At 39.7% G+C, this 25,144-nt stretch overlaps 1 protein-coding gene across 6 annotated transcripts in view; it reads right to left on the minus strand.

Moving 5' to 3' along the window:
- The window catches only part of Dlic (dynein light intermediate chain), a 98,499-nt gene extending 90,814 nt beyond the window's left edge, over positions 1–7,685 (minus strand). For 5 of the 6 annotated variants that reach the window (XR_011393706.1, XR_011393708.1, XR_011393707.1 and 2 more), the window contains exons 1-2: positions 7,537–7,685; positions 1,807–1,880 (exon numbers count right to left, since the gene is read on the minus strand). Coding sequence is in view for 2 of the 6 variants with exons in the window: in XM_070098241.1 (XP_069954342.1) it covers positions 1,807–1,880; positions 7,537–7,619 (157 nt within the window). In the remaining 4 variants the exon portion in view is untranslated. Of the gene's footprint in view, positions 1–1,806; positions 1,881–6,274; positions 6,309–7,536 lie in introns of all 6 variants that reach the window. The other variant, XR_011393709.1, reaches the window with a different exon arrangement.
- Positions 7,686–25,144: the final 17,459 nt, after the last annotated feature.

Below are 25,144 nucleotides of genomic sequence, written 5' to 3' on the forward strand. Positions count from 1 at the left end.
GATGTCGAAACGTCCACAACAAAGACAACCAGACAACTACTTTTTGCCTCGGGTAACTAGCCAAGAGAAAACATCTTGAAATTATCATATAGCTGTGTGACTTAACTGGGAAAACTTACTTCATTGTCTGAATTTAGAAGAGGTAGAGTGCTATACAAAATTTAGTAACATGTATTGCTTTAAAAAAAAAAAAAACTAATTTATGATCATAATCATAACCATAACCATAATTTTTAAAGGGATGGACCAGTAAGCTAGCAGAAGGCCTCAGATGACCAAAAGCTCCAGCTATGGGTCATCACATGACTAAGACCCACGTCAGGAAACACTCATCCTGTTTCCTGGCAAAACTTGCCTAACCTAACAGCACAATAAACTTTGAAGAGAGTTGTAAGAATTTAACCAAACTTATGAAATTTACTAATGTCAGACTTAGTCTGATCACTTCAGGATACTTTAGTCATATATACAACCAGGCCACTTAAAACAAAGACTAATGTTTGAACTTCAATTTGATCTACAGTATTTCAGGATATTGAAACTACAGTATTCCAAGGTTCCTATTGCAAATATATGTACATATACATATATTGAATTGTTTAAATACACTTTTATGAATAACCTGTAGTTTCTACTGCTTTATTAACCCCTTGACTGTTGCAACCCCAAATCCTGAGGTGTCTCCTGGTGTCGCAGAATCCCCCCCGAAAAATTTATTTTTTCTTGTGAAATGATAGAGAATCTTTTCCCGATTGCAATGATACCAAAAGAACGAACTTTGATGGAAAACTGACGGAATTACGCTCTCGCGAAGTTAGCGACCTTGGCGATATGTATGAATTGGCAATGTCGCCCACTTTGAGCCCTATTTTTGGCTAATTCCATTGTTCCAGTCGACCAAACTCATAGCTATTTCTTTAGAACTCCATTTTTTCTATCGATTGAGTGCAAGAAACTGCCCATTTACCGATTTCAACTACCGAATAATGTGGTCAGAAATTTGCAATTTGGCCAATTTCATGAAAATTAAAAAATATGCCAATTTCAAAATAGGGTCCAGAATGAACAATGCAGACATTCCTGGCTCTAAAATAACATTTTCTTTGTTCATCAGTCACATCTCCGGGCCCCTCTGATATTACTCTTGCTTTCTATTTTGAACATTTATTCAAACAAAAATAGAAGATTTACTGTTATGCAGACTACTGCAATATTGTAATAATTGTATAAATAATGTCAACCCATTCATGACTGCATATCAGAATGGCTGCTTGGACATTTATTGGAAAATGACATCATTTGTTTACTTTTGAACATTGGCAAAAATTAAACATTTCCCTTAATTTGAGCTCCATTTCAAGGTTCTTTTCATAGTAAAACCAATCAAAATTACCTCTATTTCTATAATATGTTTTCCATTCTTTCAAATGCGACCAAGAAAATGAGAATACAACCATAAATACTATACGAAAATAGACCACAAATTCGGCATTTTAATTAAAAAAAAAAAAAAAAACACGGTCGGAGTATTTTTTCTCATTATGCACTGCGTGCTACAGGATTTTTTTATATGGTGCACACTGACCACACAGACCCATTCTCTCATATGTGGGCCTATCAGCTTTCTCCTGCTTGATTTGAAGCCACTAGAATTTACAAGTATATATACGTCAAAAGCGGTGGCTCGTAAGACGTATATATACGACCAAAACAGTCAAAGGGTTAATAAAGTTTTAACAATATCTAGCATTTTCACTACAAGTTTGGTTAAAAACAATCAAAAAAGTGATCCACAGTGAAGCTTACCAAGAACAAGGACTGATTTACAAGATGGTAGTTTATTGCGCTCGCTATTTTGTACCTCCCCTAAGATCTTCTTCCTGAAAATATAAACATACAGTGTTAATACAGACATGTACAACACCAGCATATATTGTACAATCAAAAATGTAATCATATTTGTACTCAGTGCTACCCTGTAATTCATTTTTCAAATCCAGAAAACATTCTTGAGTATCGATTACAGATGGCACATAATAACCCTTAGGTGCCCTGTGGCCTGGTGGCTAAAGCATTCGCTTCACATAGCGAGGGTCTGGGTTCGATTCCCAACAAGGGTAGAAACATTGGGTGTTCTTTACACCGGTTGTCTATGTTCCCCATCAGTAAAATGGGAACCTGGGAGTTAGTCGACTGGTGTGGGTCGCATCCTGGGATAAAACTGACCTAATATGCCCAAAATGCTCTGCATAAGCGGTTTTCTATATAGTACAGTGGACCCCCGCATAACGATCACCTCCGAATGCGACCAATTATCTAAGTGTATTTATGTAAGTGCGTTTGTACGTGTATGTTTGGGGGTCTGAAATGGACTAATCTACTTCACAATATTCCTTATGGGAACAAATTCGGTCAGTACTGGCACCTGAACATACTTCTGGAGTGAAAAAATATCGTTAACCGGGGGTCCACTGTAGTATGTCACTGATGTGAGCTACGGTCTGTATACGTTCTACATGTACTTGTAGAAATTATATTACATTACTTAATTCTGTATTTTTGAGAATTACGCCTTCACTATGTCAGACAAGGGGAAGTGAATAAGTCAAACTGCAATGATGCTATCATAATGCATTTTAGTGTTCTGTCACATTACACTAAAGCATAAGCATCAACTCTTAGGTTGCAATCTACCTCTATTTAAATTTAAAAATCTATATACTGTACATATCCCAAATGGGTAAAAACATTGTAAATGAATAAACCTCTCATTATGACAATTATGAATAGGATGATGATGATTATATTAATATTAAAAAGTGCTGCAATTACCAACTGCTTGACTGGTAGAGAACAGGACTGGAAATAAGAGCCTCCACCATTCTTTGCAAAGACCCACCAGTGTTTAGTGTTTCAAAAAAATAAATACGTTACATAATACAGTGGACCCCCGGTTCGCAATGCTATCGGTATCCGATAAATCCGGTAACCAATGCATTATATCGCAGAGAATTTGCCTCGGTTCCCGTTACAAAACCCGGTATGCGATACGATTCGTACGAGACGTGTCCAGTGTTTACAAGCCAGCCAGTGTGCGCGCATCTAAGGATACATTCGGTACATTCTATATTATCCATATTATCACTGTTTTTGGTGCTTGTTTCTGCAAAATAAGTCACCATGGGCCCCAAGAAAGCTTCTAGTGCCAACCCATCGAGACCAAGGGTGCTAATGACTATTGAAATTAAGGAAATGTGTGTAAAGTGGCTTGAAGTGCAAACCTTTTTTGATGAAAATCACCCTGACACAGCTACTGCAAGCCGTGTTGGCAACCTGTACACTGACAATGTTGTGAACCACTTTAGGAAAATCATAAAGGAACGAGAGGTACAGGCCTCTATGGACAGATACGTTGTGCGGCAGAAGTCCAGTGACTCTCTAGCTGGTCCTAGTGGCATTAAAAGAAGAAGGGAAGTAACCCCAGAAAAGGATTTGCTACCTCAAGCCCTAATGGAGGGGGATTCCCCCTCTAAACATTAAAAACGTCGACACTCTCCCCTCCTCCCATCCCATCAATCACCACCAGATCTTGATTACAGGTAAGTGTCAATTATTCTATTGGGATTATTCTATTGTTATTATTGTTATTGTAATTATTATATTGCATTAAACTTAACCCTTTATCGTGCTTGGCCGGGAAAATTCGGTATTAATTACGTGTTTTGGGGGCGTGTCATACTCCGTGCCCCGCGCGGCCAGCTTCCCGTTCTTTAGTTCCAACCAATCACAAGCCTTCCCTGAGTCTCTTCAGCTAAGTACAGTTCGCTTCTGCCGCCTTCCCATTGGTTGAGAGATCAAAATATAAACACTGGTGGCTTGGCTTCGCCCACACACGCATTTTTCCCTCCACCCTTACTAATCTACTCTTGGATTATACATTCTACAATGTCGGTAAGTACTGATTGTTGTGTTTAGTGCTTACATGAATAGTTTAGGCATATTTTGATATATACCTAAAGTCCGTGTAAAGCATAATATGAGTGTAGCATGCAGTTGAAAAAAGTGCAAGCATTTTATACTGAATTATTTCGGTCTTGCCCGAGTTTCCGGGAATGTCCAATTTTAGTCAAATAAATATTTATAAAAAAATTTCAATTGCATATATGAACTCTGTAGTGGTCTGGATCTATACAGGAGGTTTCTATTGTCCTTCCAGATCAATGAGAAGTTGTTTTATGGGGAGCAGTCCACCAGCAGGTCGAGGTATGTCTGCGTTTCTGAAGAGAGTGACTCAGAAGCAGAGGTAGATGAACCAGAATTGCTGGATAGTGGTGATGAATACTTGCCACCGGATGCACAGGTGTCAAGTGATGATGAGGAGGAAGAAAGGCCAGCCAAAAAACAGAAATTAGTGAAGAAAAAGTAAGGTATTACGATTGCAACTATTGCAGCCACTCGAAGAAATTGGTCACATCCTCATTCCAGTGTTCTGTATGCAAAGTAAATCTGGATAAAGAGTGATAGAAATTGCTTCAGCGACTACCATACCATCAATTAGCAATATAGAATAATTGGTCATCCAAATGAATCTCAGGAATATAGGGATTGAAAGTTGCATCCCTTTGCAATTTGTCATTGTTGAGATTTGCTTCCTTTTTATATTTTTGTAACAATTAAAAAATGTTTTGATTCAAGTTCCATTTATGTTTTTTATATTGTCTGTTTGTATATTAAATTTAAAAAATTGTTTTGGTGTGTTTTATTAACAATTGCAAGTTTGCAACATAAAATTTTTTAATCCCTTTGTCGGGCCCAGCCGAATATTTTCGGTCTTCGGAGATTAGCAATTGCTCGAAAACTAACCATCAGAAATCAATTTATATGGGATCAGTGACCTTGTATTGAGTTACTCTATCCACCATAGGGAGTTCAGTTCGAATTTCAAATTTTCGGACCCCTTGCACGATAAAGGGTTAATATATCATGTGGCAAAAGTTTTTTTTTCATACTTTTGGGTGTCTTGCACGGATTAATTTGATTTCCATTATTTCTTATGCGGAATATGTGCGGCGTCTGGTTGTCTCTGTTGTGGACGTTTCGCCATCCAGTGGCTGGCTGGATGGCGAAACATCTACGATAGGGATGCCTGGGTGTTGCGCATGTGTCTTAATTTCATCTTGTCGGTATTATATACCATTCTTGTATTACTACTACTACCACCACCTCTTCCTGCCTATATATAGCCGTCCTGCCCCACTTCTGGTTTGTGGGACTTTGTAAATGGTCCAAGTCGGACCGAAACGTCGTCGTAAGCTTCTCTCTTATGTGCGGGTTATTTGTGTATCGTTCCAGTCACGGTATTGCGCCTTTTTTTGTTATTTATGGGGAATATTGATTCGCTTTCCCGATAATTTTGGTTTACGATGAGCTCTCAGGATCGGATTAATATCGTGAACAGGGGGTCCACTGTAATAATAAAATAACAATGATAACCTTAATATATGGTATCTCACTAAAGATTCAAGAACTCTATCACACCAAACAATAAAATACAATACAGACCACTAACTTCAAATGTTGTCTTGACAAGACAATAATAACACCACAGACTTATTTTATGCTGCCTCGAATATACAGCATTAAAGACAATATTTTAAATGTTTTACAATATTTATTATTATTGTATTTTATTAATGCTTCATACAACATACTTTTCTAAACCAAAGAAATTTTTATTTTATAACAAAGATTTGTAAATGAATTAACACAGCTTTGGTGTTATTTCATTCAAATTTGGCTACAGAATGGTACCTCGAGTTTCGAACAGCTCCCAACACGAACAATTATGTAAGTGTATTTTTGTAAGTGCTTTTGTAAGTGTATTTTTGGGGGTCTGAAACAGACTAATCTAATTTACATTATTCCTCATGGGAACTAATTCATTTGGTATCGGCACTCAAACAGCCTTCTGGAACGAATTAAGCTTGTAACTCGAGGTACCACTGTACTGTACTCATTAAACATGTGGAGATCATTCAGATCTCCATGGTAGAGGGATGATACATACACCCAAGAAAATCAGAAGTGAGATACAGAAAGCAATTAGAAACATAATGACACAGGTTTTGACCCAAAGATACTGACAACAAACTGACTAATTTGTCTTTGTAATCTGAGTTTGCCTCCTAAGCTTAAGCAAACAAACCTACAGTTCATCTTTTTCCTAAACTGCCCATCTCCCCTCTAACATATAGAAAAAGAAAACTATCCTCACCTTCTGATGGAGGATAGAGCTTAGACACCAGTCCCTGGAAACAATGAAAACATTCTCCTTTACTGAGATACTCTAACTTTAATACCTTTCCACAATAAATAAAAAATACACATGTCGTGTACCAAAACACAGTTCTCACAAGCCTGTCTGAATTCTTTAAATTGTGTGCTTGCTCCAACAAAGACTAACCCGTCTACCTATTCAACTTACATAACAAAAGTATGTTAAAATGTAGGGAATATTATACAATACCTCAGACAGAAGTAGGTTAATCTTCCTTCAAGTTCAGTTTACAATACAAATGAAAATCTTATTTAAATGCTTAAGGAAACATGAGGTGTGGTAAATACACATGCCTCGACATCAGTTAACAACAATGTACGTATAGTACTACATATAGTACAAGAGCAACTTTGCACCACCAAAGGAATTTATGTATTAATATTCAACATTAAACCCAAGCAAGTCATTCCATAAGTCATGGAAGTTCAATCGATTGTCTGCTTATTTTTAGTCCAGGAAAAACTCTAAAAAGTAAGGATGGAACAGAACTGGGGAATGGGAAGCAATCAAGTTTGATCAACAGAGAGGATATATCAAGGTCCTTGGATCAAGCACCTGTTGGCTAATTTTAAGACAAACTTTACTCTCACAGCAACATTGTTACTCCACCAATGATACTTAACACACAATGGAGGTAAGCTGTTTTAGACAGTGTGTAGTTTGGTTAATATGAGTTAAAGTTAGAATAGGTACCAAGTTTAATTCTCTTATTTAAAGGGTGAAGGCTTATTAAGAGCAAAATCCTAGCACATGACAGTGAAGTAACCTTGCAAATTATGGTATCCATACCCGTGCTGTATAAGTCAATATAAATATGTTAGAAAGCTTGGGAGTGCCTTGCAAAGTTGTACTTAAGTAATGCTTATGTTTAAGTGGGAAAAATTAAGTGACAATCAGCGTTAAGTAGATGGCACCCGGCAGCCTAGATCACACCCACTCCCACACACGCCCTACTCCCAATACTTGTTTTAACACTTAATGTTTTCACATCAAGTTTGTATTCCCGTCTATTACAGCTCTGAAATGATTTACCAAGAGAAAAATTCGTAAGCAAAGAATTCAGGTGTTCTAAACGGCTGGAATGTCATGTCAACACGACCGCTCCCACTACCTTTGTTCATACCTGACAAACTCCTCTAGGATAAGCATGGCACTCCAATTTGTGCCCATAGAACATTTCCAACGGTTAAGTAACTTACCAGAGGTTCTCTTTTTCCTCTGCTTTTTCTTTTCTGAGGTCGGAAAGCCCAGAGAGGGCTGACCTTTCCCCATTGAGCGCCATGTTGTCATGACCAAAACTTCGTTCCAATAATGTCAGATATACAACAGTTCCAATAGACGACTGAATCTTTTGTAAAATGATAGAAAAGAAACAAAGGAAACGTGTTACAATAGATTACGATAAAGAATATTAAGAAATTCTATATATCTGATATTATATATTCATTTTAGTGCTGAAAACTTAAAAATCTATTGTTTGCTGAATACCCAATGTTCACAACATAACAAAATATACTCTTGAACATATCGAGTATTGTGACAAGAGTTTGATGACACAAATGTATCTCAATTTAGCTCAGGTACTGAGAAATAAGTTAACAATAAATATCATTGTTATAAATACTGCGTTTTATTTATGCTATTCATATTAAGGGATATCTCCGACATGACGTCATATGGGTTGAGGTGAGTCACTCCCGGCTGGCCTCACCTGTGCCAGCCATTCATAAGTGCTGCTTCCTCTTGCATTCTTCTTATCATTGTTAAGCCAGGAATGCTTCTAAAACAAAGAGATGCGTCTTGATATAGGCTTTCATCATTTGTTCTCCGGTGGCTGCTACATTTGCTACTATTATTGTTAAAGTTAGTCCTCTATGGCGATGTTAAACCCCCCACTGAGGAAGCGTTTATGGATTCGCTATGAATTGCATTTTTTCTTATTTTCTAGACTGTTATAAGCACTAAGTGACTCGTGGGTTTAGCGCTACTTATGAATAGTATTTTTGTACTAGATATTAGAATGTTACACTCATATTTTGTTCTTATGTTCACGTACTGTGAGTTGACATATATTGTGGCATCCAGATATTAAATATTCGTTAATTCTTGTTGTTAAAATTATATATGATTCATTTCAATTGCAGTTAATACCATTTTATATAAAAACGCAACCTCCGGGGAGGCTGGTTGTCCCAGGCTCTTGATCCAAATACTCGGATGTCACCTCCTCATCCTTGGATCTAAACTGAGTGCCTCCTGGTTCCTCAGGCGCTGTATGACCCCTGCTGATTTAACGCTCCCCCGGTGAGTGTAACAATATAACAAAGACCTTATTGGAATTATTAACCCGGAGGATTATGAAAATTCGTGGGGGAGCTCTAAACCTGTAAAGAACATGCAGCACCGAGGGAACGGCAGTGAGTTCGGAGTTTGATGATCAGAGTTCGAAGTTTGATGTTTGAAGTTCGGAGTTTGAAGTTCGAAGTTTGATGTTCGAAGTTTGATGTTCGAAGTTCAGAGTTTGAAGTTCAGAATTTTTGAAGTTTGGAATTTGGAATTCAGCGTTTGGAGTTTGAACTAAAACTCAGGCATTTGACTGCTGCATCAGAAACTGGAGGAACTGAAAACATAAATGGAACAGCATCACAATGGAACAGACAATACCTAAGAACAGAATAAGAATGATGTACAGAAAGAAGGAATCGAAAGGAACATCTCTTAATATATCTTCATTAACCTTTTTTTGAATAAATTATTATATGTAATTAGTTCGTTCCGCCTCTTTAATATTCAAGCATTAACATGTTTTACCCTTTATGTACCTCGGTAATCGTTTTGACTACCTCACACAGGTTGGGTATGGGGTGCATAATAAAGATATTAAATTACTCACAATGGAAGACCCTGGGTCGAATCTTGGGGAGGGGAGAGACGTATGAGCGAGTCACCTAATATCTGCTGCTCCTGTTGCCTAGTAACAGATACACATAAATACACAAATTATCATACATAGTAGTAACATGCAGAACAAGCCATGTAGGGAGGGAAATCTTTCGCACTCTCGTGCGTCGTCAGGAGCTATGCAATGTTGCAAGATAGCAACAGATAGGAGGGGAAATTCTCTGAGGCAAGGCAGAAGGTATCAATGGCAGCCCATGACAGAGAATTTCCCCTCCTATCTATTGCTGTCTTGCAACATTGCAAGCTCCTGATGACACACGAGAATGCAAAAGGTTTAGAGCTAAGGATTTCTTTCCCCATGCGGCTTGTTCTGCATTAAGATCTCCTGCTTGTGATTGTATTGGATAGTAACATATGTGTAAGTTAGCTAGGATAACCAAAAAAGCCAAAGTAACTTATCTCCAGTGGTGTCGTTGAAGTCAGTACGCTACTTTGGGTCGCATCCTGGTAAGGACCTGCAAAGGTTCCCCAATGGAAATAAGTCATGCTGGCTTTCTTGGTTTATTCTAGGTTTATAACCCTCCGCGCTTACTAAGCTGGATAAAATCTTCTACAAGAGCATTGTCATACTGGTCCTTCAAGACGCACCTTCCTGCTGAAAGGCCCTTGTTCACAGTAACTGGAACTGTGTTCGTCTTACCAGCATCAAACCTCTTTTTTTATCTCAAATTCCTCAGACGCTGTATGACACAGCAACAGCAGTAGGAGAGGAACCAGCAACAAATGTTATCCCTAGTTATCGCCTCACCTCACTTGACCTGGCCTAGAACTGTCCAGAGTGATCCACACACACACACACACACACACACACACACACAACAACAACAACAACAACAACAACAACAACAATGTGATATCCATTTACATGTGTGTATAACAAGTCTACCCTCAAGGCCTTTGTAAAGGAAATGATAAGCACGCAAAGCCTAAACAGAATCTTACCACTAACCAGAGAGTATTATGCCATCAGTATGATATCGGTATGATATCATTATATCAATCACCAGCAAAATATTAGTATATCATCAGTCTGAGGTCATCAGTATGATGTCATCACTAGGGTTGGTGATACTGGTTCCTGCTCAGGTGTTTACTCACCTGTGTGTGGTGTCTTATACCGCGATAACTTGAAGAATATGTTAAGAGGTAGGGCCAGGAGCTGAGTCTCGACCCCCTGGTCACAGACCGGGCCGCGGGGGCGTTGACCCCCGGAACTCTCTCCAGATAAACTCCAGATAAACCACACACAGGTGAATAAATACGTGAATAAAGAACCAGTCACTTACCATCATACTCTCAGACTGATGCTCCTGTTGTTGGTCTACTCTAAATGGTGGGGATAAGTGCCGTGATGATGGTGGTGACGTTAGTAGTGGTGGTGATGGTGATAGCTACGGTGGCAGTAAGGTTGCTGGTGGGTATTCAGAGGTCAACGCCCCCGCGGCCTGGTCCATGACTAGGCGTCGAGGTGGATCAGGGCCTGATCATCCAGGCTGTTACTGCTGGCCGCGCGCAAACCGACGTACGAGCCACAGCCCGGCTGGTCAGGTACTGACTTCAGGTGTCTGTCCAACTCCCTCTGAAAGACAGCCAGGGGTCTATTGATAATCCCCCTTATGTGTGCTGGGAGGCAGTTGAACAGTCTTGGGCTGCCTCTTAGCGCACTCATGGTGCCCCTGCTTTTCACTGAGGGAATGTTGCCCCGCCTGCCGAGTCTTTTGCTTTTGTAGAAAGTGATTTCCGCGTGCAGATTTGGGACTAGTCCCTCTAGGATTTTCTAAGTGTATATTATCGTGTATCTTTCTCGCCTGCGCTCCAGGAAGTACAGGTCAAAAGACGTAACCATTCCCAGTAATTTAGGTGCTTTATGGTACTTGTACGTGCAGTGAAAACTCTGTACATATCTAGATATGAAAATGTTGTGTTAGTGGGAGATTTTAACTTTAGACAAATTGATTGGAACAATGTGACAGGAAATTTTGAGTGTAGTGACTATCTTGATACGGTTCAGGATTGCTTTTTAAAACAGTTTGTGACAGAAACAACTAGACGAAACAACCTGCTTGACTTGGTTCTTACTAACAAAGACTCACTAATTAATAATCTTGAGGTTGATGATGAGCTTGGAGAAAGTGATCACAAATCACTTAGTTTCAATATATCATGGAATTACCCAGATAACTGCAATCAAGTCTCTGTCCCAGATTTCCACTTGACCAACTTCATGGAACTGAGAAATTACCTGGGTGGGCTAAATTGGGATGACCTGACTATGGGTCAGGTAGGTTGTGTTTGTGGCCAGTATGACGTATTTCAGAGCATAGTTCTAGCTGCCCAGACAACTTTTTTCCGAGTAGAGAAATTAGATCTAACAAAAATGTCCCAAATGGATACACAATAGATTAAAACATCTCATTGGTCAAAAGAGAGGCATATATAGGCGTATCAGAAGAGGGGATGGGCAGTTAAGAAACCAATATATTCAATTAAAGAGAGATATAAAAAAAAGAATAAGAAAAGCAAAAAGGGATTATAAGGCTAAAGTCACAAGGGATTCTAAGACTTACCCAAAAGAGTTCTTTCAGGTATACAGAAGTAAGATTAGAGACAAGATCGGCCCACTTAAGAGTAACTCAGGTCAGATCAATGACAGTGATAAGGAAATGTGTGAACTTTTCAACACTTACTTCCTCTCAGTTTTTACTCAGGAAGATACTAGTGAAATTCCAGAAATAATAAATTATGTAAAAGAGGACGATAATAAACTATGCACGATTTGGGTAACTAGTGACATGGTCCTCAGACAAATAGAGAAATTAAAACCTAACAAATCTCCAAGTCTTGATGAACTGTTTGCAATGGCTTTAAAGGAATGTAAAGAGGAACTTAGCATATCTTTGGTTACTCTTTTCAATATATTACTACAAATTGGCATGGTGCCAGACAAGTGGAAAATGGCAAATGTAATACCTATTTACAAGGCAGGTGACAGGTCCTTAGCTTCGAACTAAAAGCCTTACCTCCATAGTGGGAAAATTTATGGAATCAGTAATTGCCGAGGCAGTTCGTAGACATCTTGAAAGATATAAATTGATTAATGAATCTCAACACAGTTTTACAAAGGGGCGTTCCTGTCTTACGAATTTACTAACTTTTTTCATTAAGGTATGTGAGGCGGTAGATCATGAGATAATGAGAACCTTCAAAACTAGGGAGGCCAAGCCCATGATGACACTCTTCAGGTCACTTGTTCTATCTAGGCTGGAATATTGCTGCACACTAACAGCACCTTTCAAGGCAGGTGAAATTGCCGACCTAGAAAATGTACAGAGAACTTTCACGGCCCGCATAACGGAGATAAAACACCTCAATTACTGGGAGCGCTTGAGGTTTCTAAACCTGTATTCCCTGGAACGCAGGAGGGAGAGATACATGATTATATACACCTGGAAAATCCTAGAGGGACTAGTACCGAACTTGCACACGAAAATCACTCACTACGAAAGCAAAAGACTTGGCAGACGATGCACCATCCCCCCAATGAAAAGCAGGGGTGTCACTAGCACGTTAAGAGACCATACAATAAGTGTCAGGGGCCCGAGACTGTTCAACTGCCTCCCAGCATACATAAGGGGGATTACCAACAGACCCCTGGCAGTCTTCAAGCTGGCACTGGACAATCACCTAAAGTCAGTTCCTGATCAGCCGGGCTGTGGCTCGTACGTTGGTTTGCGTGCAGCCAGCAGCAACAGCCTGGTTGATCAGGGGCTGATCCACCAGGAGGCCTGGTCACAGACCGGGCCGCGGGGACGTTGACCCCCGAAACTCTCTCCAGGTAAACTCCAGGTATTGAATATGATATTGTGTATATGGACTTCAGTATGGATTTCGATAGAGTTCCACATCAGAGGCTATTGAGGAAACTTAAGGCGCACGGAATAGGAGAATTTTTTTCCTGGGTAGAGGCATGGTTGACAAATAGGCAGCAGAGTTTGCATAAATGGGGAGAAATTAGAATGGGGGCATGCCACAAGCGGTGTTCCTCAGGGGTCAGTGTTGGGCCCGTTGTTGTTCATAATTTATATAAACGACATAGATGAGGGAATAAATAGTGACATAAGCAAATTTGCTGATGACTCCAAAATAGGCCGTCCAATTCATTCTAATGAGGACATTAGAGCACTCCAGGATGATTTGAATAGATTCTTGCAGTGGTCGGAGAAATGGCAGATGCAGTTTAATATAGACAAATGCAAAGTTCTAAATGTTGGATTGGAAAATAACCATGTCACATATAGACTAAATAATGTAGATCTTAATATTACTGATTGTGAAAAGGACTGAGGGATTCTGGTTAGCGGTAATCTGAAACCAACAGTGCATTAGTGTTCGCAATAAAGCTAACAGAATCCTTAGCTTCATATCAAGAAGTATAAATAATAGAAGTCCTCAGGTTGTTCTTCTTTGGTTAGGCCTCATTTAATTTATGCTGCACAGTTCACGTCACAGTATTACAGAATGGATATAAATGCACTGGAAAACGTACAAAGGAGGATGACAAAGTTGATCCCATGTATTAGAAATCTTCCCTATGAGGATAGACTGAGGCCCTGAATCTGCACTCTCTAGAAAGGTATAGAATTAGGGGGGATATGATTGAGGTGTATAAATGGAAAACAAAAATAAATAAAGGGTATGTAAATAGCATACTAAAAATATCCAGCCTAGACAGGACTCGCAGCAATGGCTTTAAGTTAAGATTAAGATAAGATAAGATAAGATTTCGTTCGGATTTTTAACCCCGGAAGGTTAGCCACCCAGGATAACCCAAGAAAGTCAGTGCGTCATCGAGGACTGTCTTACTTATTTCCATTGAGGTCCTCAATCTTGTCCCCCAGGATGCGACCCACACCAGTCGACTAACACCCAGATACCTATTTGCTGCTAGGTGAACAGGACAACAGGTGTTAGGAAACGTGTCGGCATGTTTCCACCCGCTGGGAATCGAACCCGGGCCCTCCGTGTGTGAAGCGGGAGCTTTAGCCACCAGGCCACCGGAAAAATTCTGATTCAGGAAGGATATAGGAAAGCACTGGTTTGGTAATAGAGTTGTGGATGAGTGGAACAAATTCCCGAGTGCTGTCATAGAAGCTAAAACGTGTAGTTTTAAAAATAGGTTAGATAAATACATGTGTGAGTGTGAGTTGGACCTGACTAGCTTGTGCTAAGTCAGATGCCGTGCTCCTTCGTTAATTAAGTGAATGTGACCTGACCTGACTAGGTTAGGGCGTTGGCTTAAGCCGGTAGGAGAATTGGACCTGCCCCGCATGGGCCAGTAGGCCTGCTGCAGTGTTCCTTCTGTCTTATGTTCTTATGCTCTCCAGGTCTACATTTTCCCCTGCCTTGAAAGGGGCCGTTAGAATACAGCGATATAAAGAGAATAATCATTGGTTAGGCATCCCTAGTTCTGAATGTTCTCATTATCCATCCTACCATTTTCCTAGTAGACACGATAGATATATTGCTGTGATCTTTGAAAGTGAGATTCTCTGATATTATCACTCCCAGGTCCTTCACATTAGTTCTTCGCTCTATCGTGTGGTTGGAATTTATTTTACACTCCGATCTAGTTTTTATTTCCTCGAGTTTTCCATAGCGGGATAATTGAAATTTGTCTTCATTGAATTTCTTATTGTTTTCTGACGCCCATTTAAAGACTTGGTTAATATCCGCTTGGAGATTTGTAGTGTCCTCGATGGATGACACTGTCATGAATCAGTAAAGGAGTAAAGTGGCCCGGTGGCCTGGTGGCTAAAGCTCCCGCTTCACACACGGAGGGCCCGGGTTCGATTCCCGGCGGGTGGAAACATTCGACACGTTTCCTTACACCTGTTGTCCTGTTCACCTAGCAGCAAATAGGTACCTGGGTGTTAGTCGACTGGTGTGGGTCGCATCCTGGGGGACAAGATTAAGGACCCCAATGGAAATAAGTTAGACAGTCCTCGATGACGCACTGACTTTCTTGGGTTATCCTGGGTGGCTAACCCTCCGGGGTTAAAAATCCGAACGAAATCTTATCTTATCTTATCACCTCTATGTTAGCTATGAGGATGAGGAAAAGGATGGGAGCGAGTACTACTGTATCTTGTGAAACAGAGCTTTTCATTGTAGTCGTGTCTAACTATACTCTGTTTACTATTACTCTTTGTGTTCTCTTTGTTAGAAGTTATAGATCCATCTTCCAACTTTTCTTGTTATTCATTTATCACGCATTTTGTGTGTTACTACACCATGATCGCACTTGTCAAAGGCTTTCGTAAAGTCTGTGTATACTATATCTGCATTTTGATTGTCCTCTAGTGCATACAAAACCATGTCATAGTGATCCAGTAGTTGTGAGAGGCAGGAGCAACCTGTTCTAAACCCATGTTGCCCTGGGTTGTGCAAATGATGGGTATCCAAATGGTCGGCGATCTTGCCTTTAGAACTCTTAAAAACATTTTTTTGATGTGGGACGTTAGTGATATCGGTTTGTAATTCTTTGCAATTGCTTTACTGCCACCTTTGTGGCGTGGGGCTATATCTGTTGTTTTTAATGACTGTGGGACGTCCCTAATGTCTATGCTCTCTCTTGCATAACTTGATGAACACGAAGTTCCACCATTCTGAGCCATGGGCATGTCATTTATTGTTTTTTTTCAAAGTTCTGTGGTCTTAGGATTATATCAGAAATTCTCGAATTAGCCAAATTTTGGGTCTTGGTTATGAAAAATTCATTTAGATTGTCGACCCTTAGTTTAATTAACGATTATGAATGTTAATAGCTGCTGTAGTGATGGTGGTTGAGCAGGCAAGTACCAGACAAGCCTGGTCTCCGGCCGGGCGCAGAGAGAAGGAAAACTCTCGAAACTCATCAGAGGTATAAAGACATCCTCCACCAAACCCCTCCAAAACCTCTCTACCAACCCCCTTCTCCCTCCCCTGAAAAAAAATCTTCACCCTTTTCCTGTAACCACATCTTCCTGGCATCAAAATATTGATGTGTCAAAATTATTAATTCAAGCAACACAGAATAATTTACATTATAACAAATATAAAAAAAAGTGTTTCACTGAACAAGAATTTATTTCTCATACAAAATTAATTCACTATTAGTATTTAGATTAGATTTTGCCACCGAAGTGGCTAGTATATTGTGCACTCCACATCCATCCTGTGGACAACAGCGCAAGAGCATATGGATACACAAAAGGCCTAGGAACTAGGCCCCAAAAGGGTTAACAGGTGTACATTTGGATTTATATCTACATATCTACAGTTCACTTATCTGTTACAAGCAAATTTAGGAAATTTGCTTAGTATAATATCTGGTATAATATCTTAATTTCATTAATAAGATATCTTAACATGCCATATAGGTTATTATACTGTTTATCTCTATATTCCTCAATAAGTGGACAATTAAGCACATAGTATTCAAGACAGTGACCATATGCCTAATCACATAATTTACATTTAGTTTGATCATCATCTGTGTGTCTCCCAAACTGCCAGAAGTACTTGTAACTAAGCCTAAGCCTGGCCACTACAACATCAGTCAGTACTTGCAACCAGGCCTAAGCCTGGCCACTACAACATCAGTCAGTACTTGCAACCAGGCCTAAGCCTGGCCACTACAACATCAGTCAGTACTTGCAACCAGGCCTAAGCCTGGCCACTACAACATCAGTCAGCACTTGCAACCAGGCCTAAGCCTGGCCACTACAACATCAGTCAGTACTTGCAACCAGGCCTAAGCCTGGCCACTACAACATCAGTCAGTACTTGAAACCAGGCCTAAGCCTGGCCACTACAACATCAGTCAGTACTTGTAACCAAGCCTAAGCCTGGCCACTAGAACATCAGTCAGTACTTGTAACCAAGCCTAAGCCTGGCCACTAGAACATCAGTCAGTACTTGCAACCAGGCCTAAGCCTGGCCACTACAACATCAGTCAGTACTTGTAACCAAGCCTAAAACTGGCCACTAGAACATCAGTCAGTGTTCACAATGCAAGTTGCTCCATAAACATACTTATCTACGTTCATGTTATCATAGTGGGTTATAGATCTACTCAGGCTTCTAACGGCATTCCTATAACAATCATTTTCATTATTTACAAAACAGAGGTAATAATAAAAACAAAAAGATCCTATGGTTTAACCAAAGATGTACAGAGGGAAACACTCCCTAGTCTTAAGTTCACTATAACATATGACTGCCTCTCTACTAGTACACCTTACACTATATGATCATCTCTACTAGTAAGTGCTGTATAACCCTTGTAGGTTTACCTCATTTTCTATGATAATAATCACTACTAGAAAGCCTCACACTTTCCTCACTAACCACATTATATGATCATCTGTTATGTTATTGTTTATCCCATCTATTAATTATATTATTGGTATCCCATATACCAACTATATTATTGGTATCCCGTATATTAAGTATATTATTGGTCATCCCGTATACTAAGTATATTATTGGTATTCTGTAACTTAACTATATTACTGGTCGTACCGTCTACAAATTTAAGGTACGAGTCTCGTCAGAGTAACAATATTTATAATCACGCTGCTCTTTCCTGGTACCTTAAGCATATTTTTCTAGAAGAAAGAAAAGATTTTCTCGATGACAAAAGAGGAAGGATTTAAAGAAGACTTCGATCACTTCGCTATGGCTGCCAATGGACAAGAACTGTCTGGTGGCTTGAAGAGACCTCGCTCCACAACTTCCCCCCTCACTCCACCTTCCAAAAAGCCAAAATTGGATGTGAATGTCCTCCAGGAGAAGAGTACCGAACCATGGAAGCAATGCTGTCCCCCAGACAGAGAAGAAAAAACAGGCGGAGCCACCTCTAGCGATACTGTTATCCCCGTGTTATCCTGGAGCAGCCTTGATATGAAGACAAGACTTGGTAGAGGGGCATATGGAGAGGCATGGGCAGCTCTCTTAAAACAAGATGATGGTTCCACTGCCAAGGTCGTCGTCAAGAAGCTCTTCGACGACGTTTATCTGAAAGAAGCTGTTAAGGAAGCCAGAGCTCTCCTCAAGGTTGATGGCGCCGGTGGAGCTCCCAAACTTTATGGAATGATTTATGATCCTTTAGCTATTGTCATGTCCCGCTGCCCCGGAGTAACTTTCGCAAAATTTATAGGAAAAAATTCCGTTGAAGATTGCTTTAAAGCATATAAAGCTGCTAAAAGAGCACTAAAAGATTTTCATCACACTGATTTTGCCCATAATGACATAACAGAATCAAATATAATCATTAGTAAACAAAGTCAGGATTACGTAGCACATCTTATTGACTTCGGCCTCGCAGTAGATAAAACATTAAAACCAAAACTTTACCAGAAGAAAATCAAAGATGATAAAAGTCGTCTAAAAGAAATTCGAGGATATATCATGCAAGACAAAAACGTCAGAAAATGGTGAGCTGTCACACCCAGGATCAAGATTCTACCTTGAGTTATGAAACCCAGGATCAAGATTCTACCTTGAGTTATAAAATCCAGGATCAAGATTCTACCTTAAGTTATGAAACCCAGGATCAAGATTCTACCTTGAGTTATGAAACCCAGGATCAAGATTCTACCTTGAGTTATAAAACCCAGGATCAAGATTCTACCTTGAGTTATGAAACCCAGGATCAAGATTCTACCTTGAGTTATGAAACCCAGGATCAAGATTCTACCTTGAGTTATAAAACCCAGGATCAAGATTCTACCTTGAGTTATGAAACCCAGGATCAAGATTCTACCTTGAGTTATGAAACCAAGGATCAATATTTTACCTTGAGTTATGAAACCCAGGATCAAGATTCTACCTTGAGTTATGAAACCCAGGATCAAGATTCTACCTTAAGTTATGAAACCCAGGATCAAGATTCTACCTTGAGTTATAAAACCCAGGATCAAGATTCTACCTTAAGTTATGAAACCCAGGATCAAGATTCTACCTTGAGTTATGAAACCAAGGATCAAGATTTTACCTTGAGTTATGAAACCAAGGATCAAGATTCTACCTTGAGTTATGAAACCAAGGATCAAGATTCTACCTTGAGTTATGAAACCCAGGATCAAGATTCTACCTTGAGTTATGAAACCATCAAGAAACAACTCCACCTACAAGATATCTTCGACTGGAAAACAAAAGTATAATTTCGACCTAGATGATCTCTCCACTGAACCAATCGTTCATACCTTCAGGGACGCCATCACTCGTAGTGACCAAGCAAGCACTACGTCAACTGAAGAGGACCACCAAATATATGAGGATATTTTCACGAATTAAAAGGTTTATTTTTTTTAAATTTTAAGAAGGTAATATTATTTTTTTAAGTTTAAGGACTGATTTTAGTTGAGGTGATAGTAATAATAATTATATATCGGACTCTGTGTGAATAGTGCAGCTTAAGTGCTTTAAAAATGCTGATGATAATATTGGTAAGTATGGTGAGGCGTAATATCGATGAGAATAATGATGAGGGAAGTGGACGTTAATAATGATGAGTACAAGACAAATGGCAGTCATTATGATGAAGTTATCAGTGATGAGGTTAGTGAAGATGGTAGTGACAAGCATGGAGAGAATATTAAATGAAGACTGGTGGGTATGGTGACGTATATAGTAGTGTTGTATGGTGACAGGTATAGTAGTGTTGTATGGTGACGTGTATGGTAGTGTTTTATGGTGACGTGTATTGTGACGTCTATGGCAGTGTTGTATGGTGACGTGTATGGGTGACGGGGCAGGCGATGCAAAATGCCCCCAATAAAAAGTAGGGGCACCACTGGTACACTAAGGGAAAACACCGTAAGTGTCCGGGGCCCAAGACTGTTCAACAGCCTCCCATCAAGCATTAGGGGAATTCCCCTGGCTGCCTTCAAGAGAGAGCTGGACAGATACCTAAAGTCAGTGCCGGATCAGCCGGGCTGTGGCTCGTACGTTGGACTGCGTGCGGCCAGCAGTAACAGCCTAGTTGATCAGGCCCTGATTCATCGAGAGGCCTGGTCATTGACCGGGCCGCGGGGGCGTTGATCCCCGGAATAACCTCGAGGTAGGTGACGTGTATGGTAGTGTTTTATGGTGAGGTGTATGGTGGTGATGTATGGTGACGTGTATGGTAGTGTTTTATGGTGAGGTGTATGGTGGTGATGTATGGTGACGTGTATGGTAGTGTTGTATTTAATATTATTATAACGGGTAAATTCATGAGTTATTCAGTGCCATGGGACGAGAGGGCTAGGGGGTGGGCATTCAGGTTTGATCCAAGGAATGGGCTCCAGTTCCTAGGATCAAGTGCCCGTCACCGTTATGAGTGCAGATTGTGTGTCATTCAGGTTGACAACCTTCTCACCTGTAATTACGTCTCAATTACATGATAATGACAACTGCAGCGTCATCTGTGTAAATAGCGTAATAACACTGGTGGTAACACTTTATATATATATATATATATATATATATATATATATATATATATATATATATATATATATATATATATATATATATATATATATATATATATATATATATATATATATATATATATAAGTAGTGATGAAGGCGGCTCAGTGACTCCTGCGGCAGAGTGGCTTCCTCCTGAAAAGGGCTGCGGCTGAGTGGCTCCTTTTCCTGGGTGGCTCCTTTTCACACCTATATGCTAATGACCTTAACCCCGCCCACGACCCCCACCCATGACCCCACCCACGACCCCCACCCATGACCCCACCCACGCCCCCCACCCACGACCCCCACAGGCGCCCCCGCGCCCCCACGCCCGCGCCCCCGCGCCCCCACGACCCCCCATGCCCCCACACCCGCGCCCCCGCGCCCCCACGACCCCCCACCCGCGCCCCCGCGCCCCCAAGCCTGCCCCTCGCACCCGGCTGTCACGCCCGACCGCGCCTTCTGCTGCGATGTTTCATTCATTAAAAAGAGAAATGTTTAATAAAAATTTTTAAGACATGATGAAGTTTTAAATCAATCAAACCTTACCATGAAAAAAGTATTGAGGTGGAATACAAATGTTATATCTCATTTAAGTTAATTTCATGGTGTCTGTCAGCCCTGTGACCTCACCAAATTTTAGAACAAGAGGACACAGTTGGTCTGGAAAGAGATGATTATCTTAAATCTACCTTGGGTGTGAACACCATTTCATGGCCTCGCTGGAGGGGATTGTACAAAAATCATGATGCAATACTTTGGGGTAAGGCATATAAGCTCAAGGAGTCTCTCAGAGCGAGGAATGTGTTTCTATTCGGAAATCGAGTAAATATTTCTACCATTGAGTGTGTTTACCAACAAGAAAATAATGTTCGATTTTACGATAAAGTTTTGAAAACTAATTTGGAAATATCCAAAAATGGAGTCGTTCAAAGTAATTCTGGAGTACTCTAATGTATTTTGGAAGTGTTCCAATATATTTTTGAATGTGCTCCAACGTAATTTGGAAATGTTCTAAATGTTATCCCAATCAATTTTGTCCATATTACCGAAATTGAGGGAATGTGGCTAAAAATGTGATTTATATAATATCTTAGTTGGATGTGTTCGTGATATATTTATAAAAAATGAGTGTTTTCTAAAAATTTGTGACATGTTGTGAATATTACTGAGTCAAAAATGCGGGTGACTTTTTTTTCTGATGAAATAGATGAACTGAGAAAAATTGTGGGGGTTATGAGTATAATATTAACTATGTGGAGTTGAGGAGATAGATTTTATTAGAAATTTAGTGTAGGGAGGAAATGTGGGGATTTCTATAAAATGGATATTAGCTGGTAGTGTTGATCTTAGTTTGGGTAGTATTCAGTGGTGTTTTGGGGGTGTTCGAATGATATTTTTGGAGTATTCAATGGTAATTGATGGTGTTTTTGGTAGTGTTCAAAGTAAAGTGAGTTGTCTGTGTGTGTTAGGTGGTTATAGAATTTTGTGAATATCTTGGTTACAGTGATTTTAGTGGATTTGAGATGGGTGATGAGATGCATTTGTGGATGTGAAATGTGATTTTTGTGTGTTTGTTCTGAAGAGGTGTGATGGGAAACGGGTGAGTGGATGTGAAGAAATGTGAGTGAGATGGAGAGGGGTATGGGGAGGGTTGTATTAGAAATTTAATGAAATATGGGGGGATTTTACTGAAAATAAAGGTAATGTGTGAATATTTTAAAAGAATTTATAGAATTGAAAAGTTATGATATATTGGAAAAGAATGGAGGGTGTAGAAACATGTCTCAGTAGTTGGGTAGTGAGATTAGTTGTTGTGAGTATAATATCAATTTATGTGGATACAAGGAGATGGGTATGGAGAGGAATTTATTAGAATTTTAGTAATGTAGGGAGGAATGTGCATTACATTTAAGATTCAATTAAAAGAAGGGGAAAAATTTGTATCGAATAAATTGTGAATAAAATGATAAGTGATGAGGGATGTGGGTATTGTTGTCGAACTAGATATATCGAAAAAAAGATGTTATAAGTGGGTTGTTGTTGTGACTTTTTCTGATGAAATAGTTAAAACGAGAAAAATGTCTAGACTTGTGTTGTATTTTGTAAAGAAATTGTGGGTTGTGGGTGTTGTGGGATGTGGGTGATGTGGGATGTGGGTGTTGTGGGTTGTGGGCGTTGTTGTCGAACTAGAGATACCGAAAAGACGTTATAAGTGGGTTGTTGTGACTTTTTCTGATGAAATTAGTTAAAACGAGAAAAAATTGTGGGGTGTGGGTGTTGTGGGTTGTGGGTGTTGTGGGTTATGGGTGTTGTGGGTTGTGGGTGTTGTTGTCGAACTAGAGTTGCTGAAAAGTGTTTATAAGTTGTGGGTTGTTGTGACTTTTTTTCTGATGAAATTAGTTAAAACGAGAAAAATTGCGGGGTGTGGGTGATGTGGGTTGTGGGTGATGTGGGATGTGGGTGTTGTGGGTGTTGTTGTCGAACTAGAGATATCGAAAAAAAGACTTGATTCTGTTGTAAGTGTTCGTGTGTGTTTGGTTTGTGTTCATGTTTTTTGCGTTCATGTTACATCTTAGTTGGAGGAGAGTGTACTCATAGAAATTGATAATCGTCTTGGTTATAGTGATTTGAGGGGTGTGAAAAATGGGTGTTAGTCTGTTATGTTGATCTTAGTTTATGATGATTTTGGTGGTGTTTTGACTGAATTCAGTGGTGCATTAGTAGTACACAAATGGTGTTTGAGACTATTCAAAGGTGTTTTTGAAAGTGTTCAAATGATGTGCAAGAGTATTTATGAAGGTGTTCTGGGAGTATTCAGTGGTGATTTGGCTGTGTACGAATGATGTTTTTGGAGTATTCAAAGGTAATTGATGGTGTTTTTGGTGTTGTTCAAAGTAAAGTGTTTGAGTTAGTTTTTGTGATACTGTTGTAAAAATCTGGAGAATGAGGGAGTAGTATGGGGGATGAGTTGTAATTTAATGAAATATTTAAGTGTAGATAAATTAAAGCTGTCAAATCTTATTTGGGAGTATTCAAAATGTTGTCTTGGAAGTGTTTCAGTGTTGTTTGGAAATGTTCAAAGGTATTTTTGTGAGTATTCAAATGATTTATGAGAGTGTTTTGAAGGTGTTCAAAGTAAAGTGAGGTGTGTGTGCATATTAACTTCGTAATATGTAAAATTGTGACTAGTGAATTTATCGAAAAGTGGTTATAAGTGATGTGGTGACTTTTTCTGATGAAATAGTTAAAACGAGAAAAATGTCTAGACTTGTGTTGTATTTTGTGAAGAAATTGTGGATTGTTGTGGGTATTAACGAAAAAATGTGAAATTATTTGGGTTATCCTGGGTTAAGAGTGAAAATGTTTTCCCTATGTTGTATATGAAATGTGTAGGGGTAAGTCGAAAAGATTCAGCCTGTGTGCGGGGTCATCACGTGACGTCATTGACATAGGGGGAAGTCGACAAGATTCAGCCTGTATGTGCGAGGTCATCACGTGACGTCACTGACCGCCGAGTAAACACAGGTGGGGTGACGTCACACTTGTTTAGACCTGTAGTAAGAGAGAGCACCATGCCCCATAGGAGGAGTTCATTTGAATGCTTACCCCCAGAGGGGGGAATCCAAAAAAACTTGATCCGAGGAGATGGAGTCTTAGTATTATCGAGAAAAACTTTGATCCAAGGAGATGGAGTCTTTGTATTATCGAGAAAAGCTTGATCCAAGGAGATGGAGACTTTGATTTCGAGAAAAACTTGATCCGAGGAATTGGAGTCTGTATTATCGAGAAAACTTGATCCAAGGAGATGGAGACTTTGATTTCGAGAAAAATTTGATCCGAGGAATTGGAGTCTTTGATATCGAGAAAAACTTGATCTGAGGAGATGGAGACTTTGTATTATCGAGAAAAAAAAAATCGAAAAAATTTGGGGTGTGGGTGAAAGTGGGAGGGGCAATCCAAAAACTTGATCCAAGGAGATGGAGTCTTTGTATTATCGAGAAAAAAAAAATTGGGGACAGGGGTGAAAGTGGGAGGGGGAACCTCAAAAATTTGATCCGAGGAAGTAGAGTCTTTGTATTATCGAGAGAAAAAAAATTGGGGTGAAAGTGGGAGTCCATTTTGAATGCTTATACCCAGAGGGAAGAATCCAAAAAACGTGATCCGAGGAGATGGAGGAGAAATACTTGGACATAGAGGGTAGAAGTGGATGGTGGGGGAAATCTTTGTATTATTGATATCGAGAAAAACTTGATCCGAGGAGATGGAGACTTTGATTTCGAGAAAAAAAAATCGAAAAAATTTGGGGGTGTGGGTGAAAGTGGGGGAGAGGGGGAACCTCAAAAA

Source organism: Cherax quadricarinatus, chromosome 61, assembly GCF_038502225.1.
Source record: "Cherax quadricarinatus isolate ZL_2023a chromosome 61, ASM3850222v1, whole genome shotgun sequence".
NCBI classification, from domain to species: Eukaryota; Metazoa; Arthropoda; class Malacostraca; order Decapoda; family Parastacidae; genus Cherax; species Cherax quadricarinatus.